General features: G+C 51.6%; 1 protein-coding gene across 7 annotated transcripts in view; it reads left to right on the top strand.

The window, feature by feature from the left end:
• Positions 1 to 12857, top strand: part of LOC116952791 (contactin-2-like) — a 353699-nt gene that overhangs the window by 323710 nt on the left and 17132 nt on the right. For all 7 annotated transcript variants that reach the window (XM_032972435.2, XM_076074531.1, XM_076074532.1 and 4 more), the window contains exons 15-18: positions 855 to 975; positions 6419 to 6583; positions 7380 to 7529; positions 10056 to 10126. In XM_032972435.2, the coding sequence (XP_032828326.2) occupies positions 855 to 975; positions 6419 to 6583; positions 7380 to 7529; positions 10056 to 10126 (507 nt within the window). The remainder of the gene's footprint in view (positions 1 to 854; positions 976 to 6418; positions 6584 to 7379; positions 7530 to 10055; positions 10127 to 12857) is intronic.

Genomic DNA, 12857 nt, shown 5'->3' with positions numbered 1-12857 from the left:
ACTCTATTTTGAGCCTTTAGGTGAGACTCTTTGCAGTAATTTATTCAAAAAAACAAGTTGAAGGTAGTGTGGTTACGGACTAAAAGATCATTTGGAAGTAGAGGAATGTATTTATTAACAAATACTGCACATGACATGATGTGCACAATGTTGTAAGGAGCTCAAGGGACAATGCAGGATAGGTTTTTGATGGACTACATCAACCAATTGGAAAGACACTCAACGTGAGTGTGGCGAGTTTGTAAAGACGGAGTAATGTCCACTGCACTGTGTGGGTCAGAGGCTGAGCCCCCACCTCCTCGCCCAATTTCTCTGAATGTTCGGCTCTACAGGTGGATTGTGACTTGATAAGTGTATTGTGACTCTCTAGGTATACTGTGACTCTACAGGTATACTGTGACTCTACAGGTGTATTGGAACTCTTCACGTATATTGGGACTCGACAGGTATATTATGACAGAATGTTGCAATTCTACGCTTATTTTCAATCCTTTCTTTTATGAGGGTCCTGCCAAGTTTTGTGCAGTAAGGGGCGATGTTGCTGCTGTGCGTGATCCCAATTAAGCAATTTGCAGGTTCTCTTTGAACATTTGGGAGCTTTGGCCAATACCAGTCACGCTGTATGTGTTTTTGCTATGAAAGGAAACCAGATGACCCAGAGGGAACTCATGCACAACAGGGGGAGAACACACACACTGCATTCTAATGCTCATTTAGTCGAGGCAGTTCTCGCAACAGTGTCACAAACAAGCAGTTGCAGGGCTGCACCTTTATCTTTTACCAAGAGACCCCTCTATCGTCGGCGACAGCTCGTAACGTAAATGCCCCCCCCCCCCTTCCTGCTGCGTGCACAGAAGGAGACGGTGGGAGACCTGGTGATCAGGGACGTGCAGCTCCTGCACGAAGGGACATACACCTGCCTGGCCCAGACCGTGGTGGACACCGCTTCCGCCAAAGCCGACGTGGTGGTGCGGGGTGAGCACACGGCACTCCCCACGGAGCTCTCCGAGCTCTCACGACGCAAGCGCTGCCCCGAGGGATGAGTCTCATCGGTGGCCTGAGTTGGCCGTCCGGCCCAGAGGTCAGAGCACTGAGCTGCCATTGCTCTGCTCCTGATTTCAAATCCGGACAGCTGCCTGTGATGAAGCTGGGTTGTCAAGTCTCCTCCTTTGGCGTGGCCAGTGTCAAGAAACTGTTCGAGGTTCATTTGTAAGTGATTTAGCCATTCGATTGCTTCGTATTGAGGGGTGGTGAATGGCAGATACACCCACTTCATTGATTCTTCCGCCTCCTCCCATGTTGACCACTTGATTTGCCAGACTGCGTGGTCTCATAAACGCTGTGTTCATCCTTCACACTGCACGTCACAACAGACTCACCGACCCACCCACTCACTCACCCCCTCAACAACCCACCCACCTACTCGTCCGCTCATTCACCCGCTCACCCGCTCACTCACCCCCTCACTCACTCACTCACACACCCACTGCCTTCAAATTTACATTTGGAGCAGTGCGAAGTTACACGCTCCGTGCTGTAGAGTTCATAGCCACACATAGTGGAGAGTCTTGCATTGTCCTCTTGTGCAGGTATCCACATCTTCATTGTCAAGTGTCGTGAGTTGATGGTCTCAGCCCAGTCACCCAATAATTTAACAAAATAAACAGCATCACGTAAAAGTCGGTTCTTCACTACTTTGGATAAATTCCAGGTGTGAGAATTAAATTTCGCTTTGCTGTGAGAGGTCCAAACTGATACTTTGTCTCATGGCACGACACCCATAGCACAGTGATGGGGTGCTCCTGGAGGAAAATGACTGATTTTTTAAAACATCATTGATACTGAGCGGCCGGTGTTAGAGAGCCAACCGCAAACCCACAGCACAGCGAGCCACGAGTAGCCGGTCTTAGAGAGCCAGCCGCACACCCACAGCACAGCGAGTCACGAGCAGCTGGTGTTAGAGGGCCAGCCGCAAACCCCCACAGCACAGCGAGCCACGAGTAGCCGGTCTTAGAGAGCCAGCCGCACACCCACAGCACAGCGAGTCACGAGCAGCAGAGAACGGTGACACGGTTTCTGCGTGGCCGTGGCGGAGTCATCCGGCCACTCACGACGAGTACGACGATGTCAATTCCATCTGTCGCTGTGCCCATCCGTAGTCACTTCCCGTTTCACCTCAAATACTCGACCAGGGCTCCGCTTCCTATGAAACTTGACGGATAAGCAATGGCAATCCCTCTATTGCATACGTTTTTTTTGCGAGGTTAGCCGTGCAGTTTTTTTTATAGGAAACTTTAACTTACATTAGTTTGCTCCCAGCGGCTTTAGTGCGCATGCAGGGCATGACGCTTGAGTGGATCGTGACCGACGGATGAGGCTTGCAATGGAATCGCAGCCAAATGGGGGAACACATCCGAGAGGAAGACTGCTGCGGAGATGCAGTGAAGAGATTGGCTCGTGTGTCAGAAGCCAGACGGATTGTGGCATCGCAAGATCATGAGGGATGGTGGCAGCATGGGGACACCTTCATTGAGCAGTGGATAGAGCAGGGCTGATGATGATAGATGACTCTGTACACGTTGTGGGGAGCGGTGCCATCGATGTTAAACATTATAATAACATACGGTGAGAAAATAGCACTGTGCTACAGGACATTAGGAATATTTAAATGTCTCTAAATGACTTAACTAGGTAAGCTCTCCTTCACGAATAGTTGCCAAATGTAACATGCAACTTGCATGGGAACAGAAATGCTCATGAAATGTGGCATTGTGTAAATGTGGATGACAGTCTAGCGGAGGTGCACTATGGAGACTTTGTAAAGCCAGGTCTCGTGAAAAAATACATATTACGGAACAGAGAAAAAAACCCAGTTTTTTATATCCATTTTGCAGACTTGATCTTTCGCCGTGGGATTTTTAGATGGAGAACACATGTTGGGGTGAATTGAGCGTTATTCAAATGAGGGGAATTTACATTTAAATACCTCACCCTTATTTCTTCATAGAGCTCAAATGACTCATGAATAAACACGCAGAGAACACGTCTCCATCGCTACTGTCCGCTTCGCTTAAAAGGTCCTTTTGGTTGATGTCAGCCGGCAGTGATCTGCGCTCATTTCTTGTGGCAGAAAGGGCCCGTCCATCTGCCCGGTGTTCGCTGAGAAACTCTTGACATTCCTAGCCAACCGCATGAAATAACAGTCTATCTCGTTGAGCTTAGTTCGTGATCCCCAGCCTTCTTTGTAACTGGGACCCCCTTTTATGTAAGTATTTATGTATTTTGTATGTAGTGAGTATGTTGTATGTATGTTGTATCTATGTTGTATGTATGTTGTTTATATGTTGAACTTCTTTTGCACCATACGTAGCCAACCGCGCTAATCAGAGGTGTAGGGAAGGACAACAAACTAAATACACTTCCCGTTCTAAAGAACGGAGTTTTCAATCGAGATGATGATTTCAAGTGCATAGCTCTAGTGGCTTCCTAATATCGGAAGGACAAGTGTTCCAGGCAGTCGCAGAAGCGCATCTGAAAGCGCGCGATGCAGTGACCGCCTGTTTTTCGATGGACAGCCAAAAGCTGCTGCGAGGATGGCCGGAGTTCGCGTGACGATGGTTTAAGCTCCTTGACGAGATGAGCGTGGTATTGTGGTTCATTTGTGGCAAGCACTTTGTGTGTAACGAGTGCGACCGTACATATGTAACTCAAGGTGAGTTCAGGTTATGCACTCGAGTGCGAATCACCCCGTCCCCCTGATATATTAAAGAAGACGTCGTGGAACGACCTCAACCAATTCCTGGGCCTCACTGGGCTCCTGCCTGACTGCCGAGCCGTTGCCAACCCAATCCTTCACCATTGCTGCTGCACCATTGTCCACATCTGCTCGCTCTGCTACTCTCATCTCATTTTCACCCTTTCCCATCACTTCACTTTTCCTCCACCACTTGCTTGTTCTTCAATACCCTCTCCTTATCCACTCTTAACCTTTCCTTTTCTCCACTTATCATCATCGGTGATTTCAGCACCCGTGCCGATGATCCCATCACCTATTCCTTTTTAGCATTTTTTCTACCTACGTGACTTTACCGAAAGACCCAAAGAGTATGAATTCCTGCAGTCACGAAAGCTTCAAGTCAAGATCGATTCCTTTCCTTGGGCCTACCATCCCAATACATTACCCCCTTTCATCAGCCTCCCTGTCCGTGACATTCACCGTCATACACCTTCATCCGACACCACCGACTTCACCCTGCCACGCATTACACACCACAGCCCCTCCCTGCTTGTTCACCTATCCACCACCCTTATACACCTCTGCAACCCCTGACCTCTTCGCTCCACCTGCACCACCCACATCTCTCAGGCACCCCCACCGGTCCCCTCGCTTAAAAAAACAATGTCTCTGCCACAATTGCCACGTAGCTTTCGGGCCCTCTCCACCGGCATCCCAGCCATCTACGGTGCAGCTCTCCAACCTGATTGTCGCTTCACTCATTCCACAATCCTCTGTCTCACTGAGAATTGGCACATGGCACGTGGCCTCTGACCCCGCCTATCTTTTTGAAGCTTTCTCTTTCGGCCGTTGTCTCCATAGAGGCAGTGGCATCGCTGTTATATTCTAAGCGAGTCACAATTCTTCACCGTACGCCCTTTCATCATTTTGCTTCCTTTGAGCATCTCTTACCTCAACCTCGATTTGTCATCGAAAGTAACCCCTCAACTTCCGATCGCACCTCCACTCTTAACCTTTCCTCTTCTCCACTCATCATCATCGGTGATTTTGGCATCCGTGCCGATAATCCATCAAATTCCCGCGCGTGGAGACAACGGCACATTCGCCCAAAACAAGAAGTCAAATCAGGTTCCAAGCGTCGTGTCCGTTCGACTTTCTTTTCTGCAACTCAATATCCTCTCAGAACACCGCATTGTGAATAAAATGCAATGACTGCATACCATCAACATTGGTGAAATGGACGGCAATCCCCCTCAAAGGGTTATAATGATTGATTGCGAGGAGACATGCACGAGGCCCTCCTGCGAGGCGGTGAATCATGCTGGACTGCGCTGCGTTCCATTTGGCTACATTTCATTATGTTTTATTGGGTTTCTCAAAACAGTGTTTCTCCGTAGGGCAGCATCCATCACGGGCTCTGGTGGAGAGGCCTGGCAGTTCCGAGCGATCACTGCCGGCTCGGTCACCGCTCGCCGAGCTCACCGGGGAGCCGGCCGGGGTTTGAGAGTCCCCGGGTGAACGAGCATCGCGCCCCTCCTTCTGGCTGCGCTCGGAGGAAGCGCGGCAAGGCCACGAGTGCCTCCCAAGTTATATTTTTTTTCTTCAATTTGTTTTCCCTACCTTTTTCCCCACTCCAATTTGATCACAATTGTGCTGAAGGCATCGTGCCATTACACGACGAAGAATTCACTTGAAACACTCACAGAGCGGCGATGCACCGCGCGGTAGAGAATGGGTCTGTGGAAGGAGACGTCGCAGGCTGCTTCTGAGATGTCTCCAAGAGACGTCCAAGCAGAATGGGGGGGGGGGGGCAGTGGCGATTGCGTTTCACCTGATTGTCGTGCCGATAATTGTAAGTCTCGGTGCTGGATTTCATCCAAATGAAAGTTCAGAACACAAATGTAATGCGATGGCATTGTGTCACCGGGCTGAGATCATCGACTCGTTACACTCAGTGGACCTGGTTTAAGCTTTGAGCAGCTGCTCAGATTCGGTGCCACAACTCAACGACGCGTGGGGGATTTTTGAGTTGTGCATTCATTGGCTGGCATTCAAACCCAAATGCAATGTATGAACTAACAGAGGCTCACAGAGACGCGGTCAATGTCACGCCTCTCCCTTCTGGTCGAAAACGCCTTTCCCTAAATGGCCAACTCGGGAATTTTTGTGACACATCTCAGGCTACGGTCGAATATGAATGAACCCGATACACCTCATGGCATATCCTGAGAAATGCTTTAAAGATGAACTTAAATGAATGTAGGTCCTTGCGTATTGATCATGGAAGGCAGCCAGATTCAGAGTTGAGACCACGAAGTTAATCAGAGCAAGTATCATTTACAAACCTTCATCCACAATGCTTCACAAAATGTTGGCATTGCTTTTGCGACCAACGTCTGTTCTCTCTTATTCGGCATTCCATCACGGACTGGATCTATTGCTTGGAAGTTGAGAGTCCAATTGCTTTCGATTGCTCTTTCACCTCATTTAGATAATCCATATTTAACCTATTCGTGGCTATGTGTTTGGGTCACTTTATTTACGTCTCGTTATGCTCCTCTATGTTCCTGTCGTGTAATTTGCGTTTTTGAGAGATAGCATTTGACCCTTTGAACCCAGGTCTCCCATGACATGGAGACCGACCGCCCCGGCGCCTCTCGCCCCCCTGTGTCGGTGCCGCAGGCCCGCCGGGGCCCCCGGGAGGTGTGAAGGCCGTGTCGGTGAACGCCACTGCGGTGCGGGTGACGTGGAGCCACGGGGCCGACCACCACAGCCCCATCACCAGCTACACGCTGGAGTGCCGCTCGCCACTCTACAACAACAGGGCCTGCGTGCCCACCCGCACCGGTATGTGCCGGGCCCCCTGGGGCCTAGCTCGTCCAATGGCTTGCCAGGGTCGCTCCGTCGGGCCATCGCGAACGCGTTCCAAAACTGAGGTCGAGAGCGCAAATGCGTCCGTCTGTCCGTAACGTTGGGTCACGACAACTCTCGTAGACTGTGTTGGGTGATTACAGTGTCAGGGATTGACTGGACTGTACTTCGATGCACTGGTCAGTGCGGGATTGCGCGGAGAGTACGTCGATATTGGGAGCATGGAGGTACAACACAGCAATGCATTCTTTTACACTGGCCCATACTGCGCGCCACATAGCTCCGGAACCTGTAACACCTTGTTCATGATGGTCACCTATCCAAGCGTTGTCCAGGCTAGGACGGCAGGGGCAGTGCAGCGGAAACACTCGCAGCAAGAAGGACCCGAGTTCGATCCCGACTCGGGCGTCTTTTTGCACGGAGTTTGTATATTCTCCATCTCTGAGTGCTCTGATTTCCTCCCATAGCTAAAAACACAGAATGTAATTGCTATTGGATAAACATCTTAATGCAGGACCGTCCTGATTAAAACCCTTTGGCCTCAGTGTGGCTTTCCTGGCTAAATAAGCGATAATTATCTATTAACTCCACTTCAGCTTCCAATATCTGATGAGATGGGGACCGTTTTGGGTGATTCGGCCATCGCATCTCGCAAACCTCACGCTTGGAGCGAGCGTCTGCGCGAACCGCGGACGGCCGGGCCCGCGGTCGTTCGAATCGCACGGCGCGGGCCGCTGACGCCACCGGCGCCGCCGCCGCCGCTCCCTCGCAGAGCCCCGCAACATCGAGGGGGACAGGGAGAGCGCCGTGGTGGGGGACCTCAAGCCGTGGGTGGAGTACGAGTTCAAGGTGGTGGCGCACAACGCCTGCGGCCGCGGAAACCCCAGCCAGCCGTCGCAGCGCATACGCACGCCGGGCGCAGGTGGGCGCGTGGTGGACGGAGCGTGGTGGACGGAGCGTGGTGGATAGTCACGTGGATAATAGTGTGATTAACAGTAGAGTGTGGATAATAGGCGCGTAAGAGTTAGGATGTGTGGAACATGTATCTCCGTTGTGTGTATGTGTGGAAAGCGGCAGAGATGTGTTGTTTACCACGCTCCACCATGAACCTAATGTTCTCGGTGTGATTCACAGCCACGGTAACATCGGCTGGTCATTGATATCTGTACCTGTTCTGGGTCCTCCTCTTTGCCTATCTCTCTCTCTTTATGACCCTGTGTATATTTTTTCTGTGTATCTCTGCCTCCCTGTCTCTGTATATCTGTGCTTCTTCATGTTTCTCTGCATCTCTCTCTTAGTAAATCTCTCCATTTCACGTTACCACTCCCATTATTGTAGTTACCGTGATCCTCATCATCACTGTCCTCCCTCAACGCTCATCATCACCATCATCATCACTTCCAACAAGTCACCAACATCCATTGCCATCAACTAATTTTAAATCGTCCCCATCTCCAATTTTTCACTTTGGGCAGCACTAATAACACTTGTGCATTGTGCCTTACAGCAAGAGTCGCTAAGTTTGATTTCCTTCCTGTGTAGAGTTCCTATGTTCTCCCCCTGTTCTTCGTGGATTTCCTCCAGGTTTTCTAGGTTTCCTTTCATAGCTAAGAAAACACACACGATCTAACTGCTATTGGCCAAACATCCAAATGATGAAAATGTTCCGGTAAACTGCTACATTTTGCTGACACACCGCAGCAACATCACCCCCTACTGGAAGACAAATGGGAAGGACTCAATGAGGCTTTCCTAACACGCGTAGTAATAATAATAGGTAACAATAATAATCATCCATTCCAATTTGTCATCTCCATCACCAACGTAACCAATCATCGTCACCATCACAAGCATTCATGGTCATCCATCATCATTCATCAGTCGTTACCAATCGTCGTCATCGTCGTCGTCATCATCGTCGTCGTCATCATCATCGTCATCATCGTCGTCGTCGTCGTCGTCATCATCGTCGTCGTCGTCATCCTCCTCCCCTTCTCTGTCGCACGTTGCCCTCGTGCCGTCCGCTCCAGTGCAGCGCATCCCCAACTGTGGGTCTCGGGGTCTCCCTTGGGGTCTTCCGAGGGTGACTCAACCAGACCCCACACTCAGCCAGACCTCACACTCAGCCAGACTCCACACTCAGCCAGACCCCACACTCAACCAGACTCCACACTTAGTCAGACTCCACACTCAGCCAGACTCCACACTCAGACAGACCCCACACTCAGCCAGACCCCACACTCAACCAGACCCCACACTCAGCCAGACATCACACTCAGCCAGACCCCACACTCAGCCAGACTCCACACTCAGCCAGACCCCACACTCAACCAGACCCCACACTCAACCAGACCCCACACTCAGCCAGACATCACACTCAGCCAGACCCCACACTCAGCCAGACTCCACACTCAGCCAGACCCCACACTCAACCAGACTCCACACTCAGCCAGACCCCACACTCAGCCAGACCCCACACTCAGCCAGACCCCACACTCAGCCAGACCCCACACTCAACCAGACCCCACACTCAGCCAGACCCCACACTCAACCAGACCCCACACTCAACCAGACTCCACACTTAGTCAGACTCCACACTCAGCCAGACTCCACACTCAGACAGACCCCACACTCAGCCAGACCCCACACTCAACCAGACCCCACACTCAGCCAGACATCACACTCAGCCAGACCCCACACTCAGCCAGACTCCACACTCAGCCAGACCCCACACTCAGCCAGACCCCACACTCAGCCAGACCCCACACTCAACCAGACCCCACACTCAGCCAGACCCCACACTCAGCCAGACCCCACACTCAGCCAGACCTCACACTCAGCCAGACCCCACACTCAGCCAGACCCCACACTCAGCCAGACCCCACACTCAGCCAGACCCCACACTCAGCCAGACCCCACACTCAACCAGACCCCACACTCAGCCAGACCCCACACTCAGCCAGACCCCACACTCAGCCAGACCCCACACTCAGCCAGACCCCACACTCAACCAGACTCCACACTCAACCAGACCCCACACTCAACCAGACCCCACACTCAACCAGACCTCACACTCAGCCAGACCCCACACTCAGCCAGACCCCACACTCAACCAGACTCCACACTCAACCACACCCCACACCCTTTGCCTGGTCGGCAGGTAGCCTCCGAGGTCAACTCCCAGAGCCTCACCACCACCACCGTCTGGCTTCAGGTCATCCCCTTGGCCGTCACCCACCTCTGTGATGTCGCCCCTTTGCCCGTTTCAGTGACCTGCCCTCCATCCTGCAAATGTCAACAACCATCACAACTTGCTTTTCCTGATTGCCTTCTTGATAAAAAAATATATATATTCTGAGCCTCCACGTTGCTTACCCCATCCACGCGCGCGGCCCTCCACGCCGAGTGTGGGTGATTAATCCTTGCGTGGATGGATGTGGCGACGCAGTTCCCACCATCGTGCCCTCGAAGATCGGAGGAGGCGGGGGCGTCCACCGGGAGCTCACCATCACGTGGAAGGTTCGCGGCTCGCGCGGCGCCACCCTCCCCCTCCCCCCCTCGCCCGGGCCCGGCCGCCCCCCGGGTCTCCCCTCTGCAGCCAGCGGCGCTTGCGTGCCGCGTTCTCCCAGTGCTATCGTTGTTGTCGTCGTGCCCGCGAGACGACACAGAGCAGAGGAACCCTTCTCGCTAGACAGCAGCCGACATAAGTGGATATAACAGAGCTACCTCTGAGATCCCTCCCGGTGATCCTCTTCTCCGCACAGTGGAGGGCAGCACTTTCCCACCTGCTGTGTATATGACAGTAATGGTAATTGCACGACAGCGCTGCAATTCAGCTCAATTAAGAGCAACAGCTTATTCCAAGCGACGGTTTTCTCGTGACAACGCTGAGGCCATCAAGTCGCTTCACCTGAGAACCCGGCGGTTTTAGCCGCGGGCGGCTGCCTCGATGGAAACCCAGCATCTCAGCGGTGCCAGCTCAACGCTCTGACGTCTGGGCCACCCGGCCGCCTCGCAGCTGTCATCGTGTCAACGCGTTGCATTTCACCGATTTTGCCTCCTGCTACCTTTGTCCATTTTCTGCGACCAATGTGCAGCTGTCGACCGCTGCGATGTGACGAGGCGTTCTCTCTTCTCTGCTCCGTGCCGTGGTTGTGTTCGGCATGCTTCTTCGTTGGAGCACAACGACGCAATAGTGGCTAGAAATTAGGCAGTAGTGGCTAGAAATCAGGCAGTAGTTGGCTAGAAATCAGGCAGTAGTGGCTAAAACACTCGTGTGAACATTCACGTGCAACATTCGATTCATCTTAATCCTGAAAGCACCCATAGGGGTGTTGGGCCCTGTAGTAATGCCTGCATTTTCATTCCTGTGTATTCCTGAAGAATATCGACTTCATCATTCCTCCGCCGTACCTAAAAGCAATGCTGTATTTGCTATCAGGGCACAACTCTTTTTTCCTTGACAAACTCACCATGAGCCAGGAGTGCAAATTCGACATTCCCATGGCAGAGTCTATCTCTAGGATGACCACTGTCTGTTGACTTTCTGCAAAAGTGATTGCAAAAACATCTCCGAGAGGAATTTGACGTCTGGATCAATCCCTGGCCAGGATTTTTACTCGAGCAGTCTCCTATTTAGAAAGCTGTGCACACCACCACCACTGCACCACCACCACCACTGCACCACCACTACGCCACCACCACTGTGCCACCACCACCACTGCATCACTATCCACCACTATGCCACCACCACTGCACCACCACCACCACCGCGCCATCACCACTACACCACCACCACAGAGCCAGCACCACCATTGCGCCACCACCACCGCGCCACTACCACCACTGCACCACCGTGCCATCACCACTACACCACCACCACTGCACCACCAACACCGCGCCATCAACACTACACCACCACCACTGCGCCATCAGCACTACACCACCACCGCGCCACCACCACCACGTCGCCACTGCCTTCAGGAGTTATTTCAGTGGTTACTTGCTCCAAAGAAATTATGAATCCTCGTTACATCTTTACCTCTTAGAATTAAGAACATTCATTTCATTGGTGATTCCATTGTGATGGGTATTTGGCTGGACAGCAAGGTCCAGTTGGAAATGCAGGGGCAGCCTGGGCGGCTTCCTCGCTCGGGCGATGATGAGACGCAACTGTCTCCGCTGCAAGCGGGGCATTTCTGTTTGCATTTGGGGATGAGTCCGTGATTACGGCCGCTTGCTCTCAAAACAAATCACCGAGCCCCGGTCCTCCAAATAGAATCTCCGCTGTTGCATTATCCTGGATGGGGTGAGCACGGAATGGGTGCCCTTCTGCTATCTCCAAATCAGACTTCCCCAGTTCTATAAATGGAAAATCCAGGTGGCGGAGCTGTGAAGGGCCTTCTACATTCCCAACTGTGCTTCACAGCAAACGCCCGATACAGAGTAGAGCTCTGCCCCGTTACCTCACTGCAAGAGAGATTAATCCTGGCAGGAAACATCGTCGGAATGAGACTCCGGTACTGTGGGTCCTTCATGAGTATGCGTCGTTGCTTATAATCGACCCTCCCTGCTGGCCGTCGAGGGCGATGCATATTTTTTTCCGTTTAAAATGTAGTTTCCAAAGATATTCTGGCCCCTGTCATAGGAATATAGAATTTCCATCACAACAAGCTCATGGCCAAGACTGTAGATAAACACTGCCCAATACTTGATTGAGTGCGGAGACACATCGTCTCACCCATCCTTGTCTTTTGGCATGTTTGTGCGAGTCACCCTACATCTGTTTAATGTTCACGTACCTCAAGGACTGTACAACGATGAGTCTAAAAACAATCTGCCCGAGACTGCTTACATTCCATGGAATGTATTGTTCAATGTTGATTTATGTTTGTGTAGTATGTTAGGATTTCCCATGCGACGCGGTTGCTTTTGCCCTGATTTCCATTCGCTCTATCGCTATGCTTTATTATACAGTAAAATCTTGGATTGCGAGTAACTTGGTCAGCGAGTGTCACGTGATCACAACTGATATACGAGTGCTTTGATATACGAGTGCTTTGGATTACAAACACGTTTCCAGAACGAATATTATGCTCGTAATCCAAGGTTTTACTGTATTTGTTTCGCTGTTGTGACCTATGTCACTCTGGAAAATAACGCTCTCCTTGGTCTCTCTCGTTCCCACCTTGGGCTCAACAAATAAACTCTCGCCTCGACTCGAACACCCCTTCTTAACGCCCCCATAGCC

The sequence above is a fragment of the Petromyzon marinus genome, chromosome 48 (genome assembly GCF_048934315.1).
Source record: "Petromyzon marinus isolate PM22_M1 ecotype Great Lakes invasive population chromosome 48, UKy_Petmar_22M1.pri1.0, whole genome shotgun sequence".
Classification (NCBI taxonomy): domain Eukaryota; kingdom Metazoa; phylum Chordata; class Hyperoartia; order Petromyzontiformes; family Petromyzontidae; genus Petromyzon; species Petromyzon marinus.
This window is presented reverse-complemented; position numbering and strand designations above follow the sequence as displayed.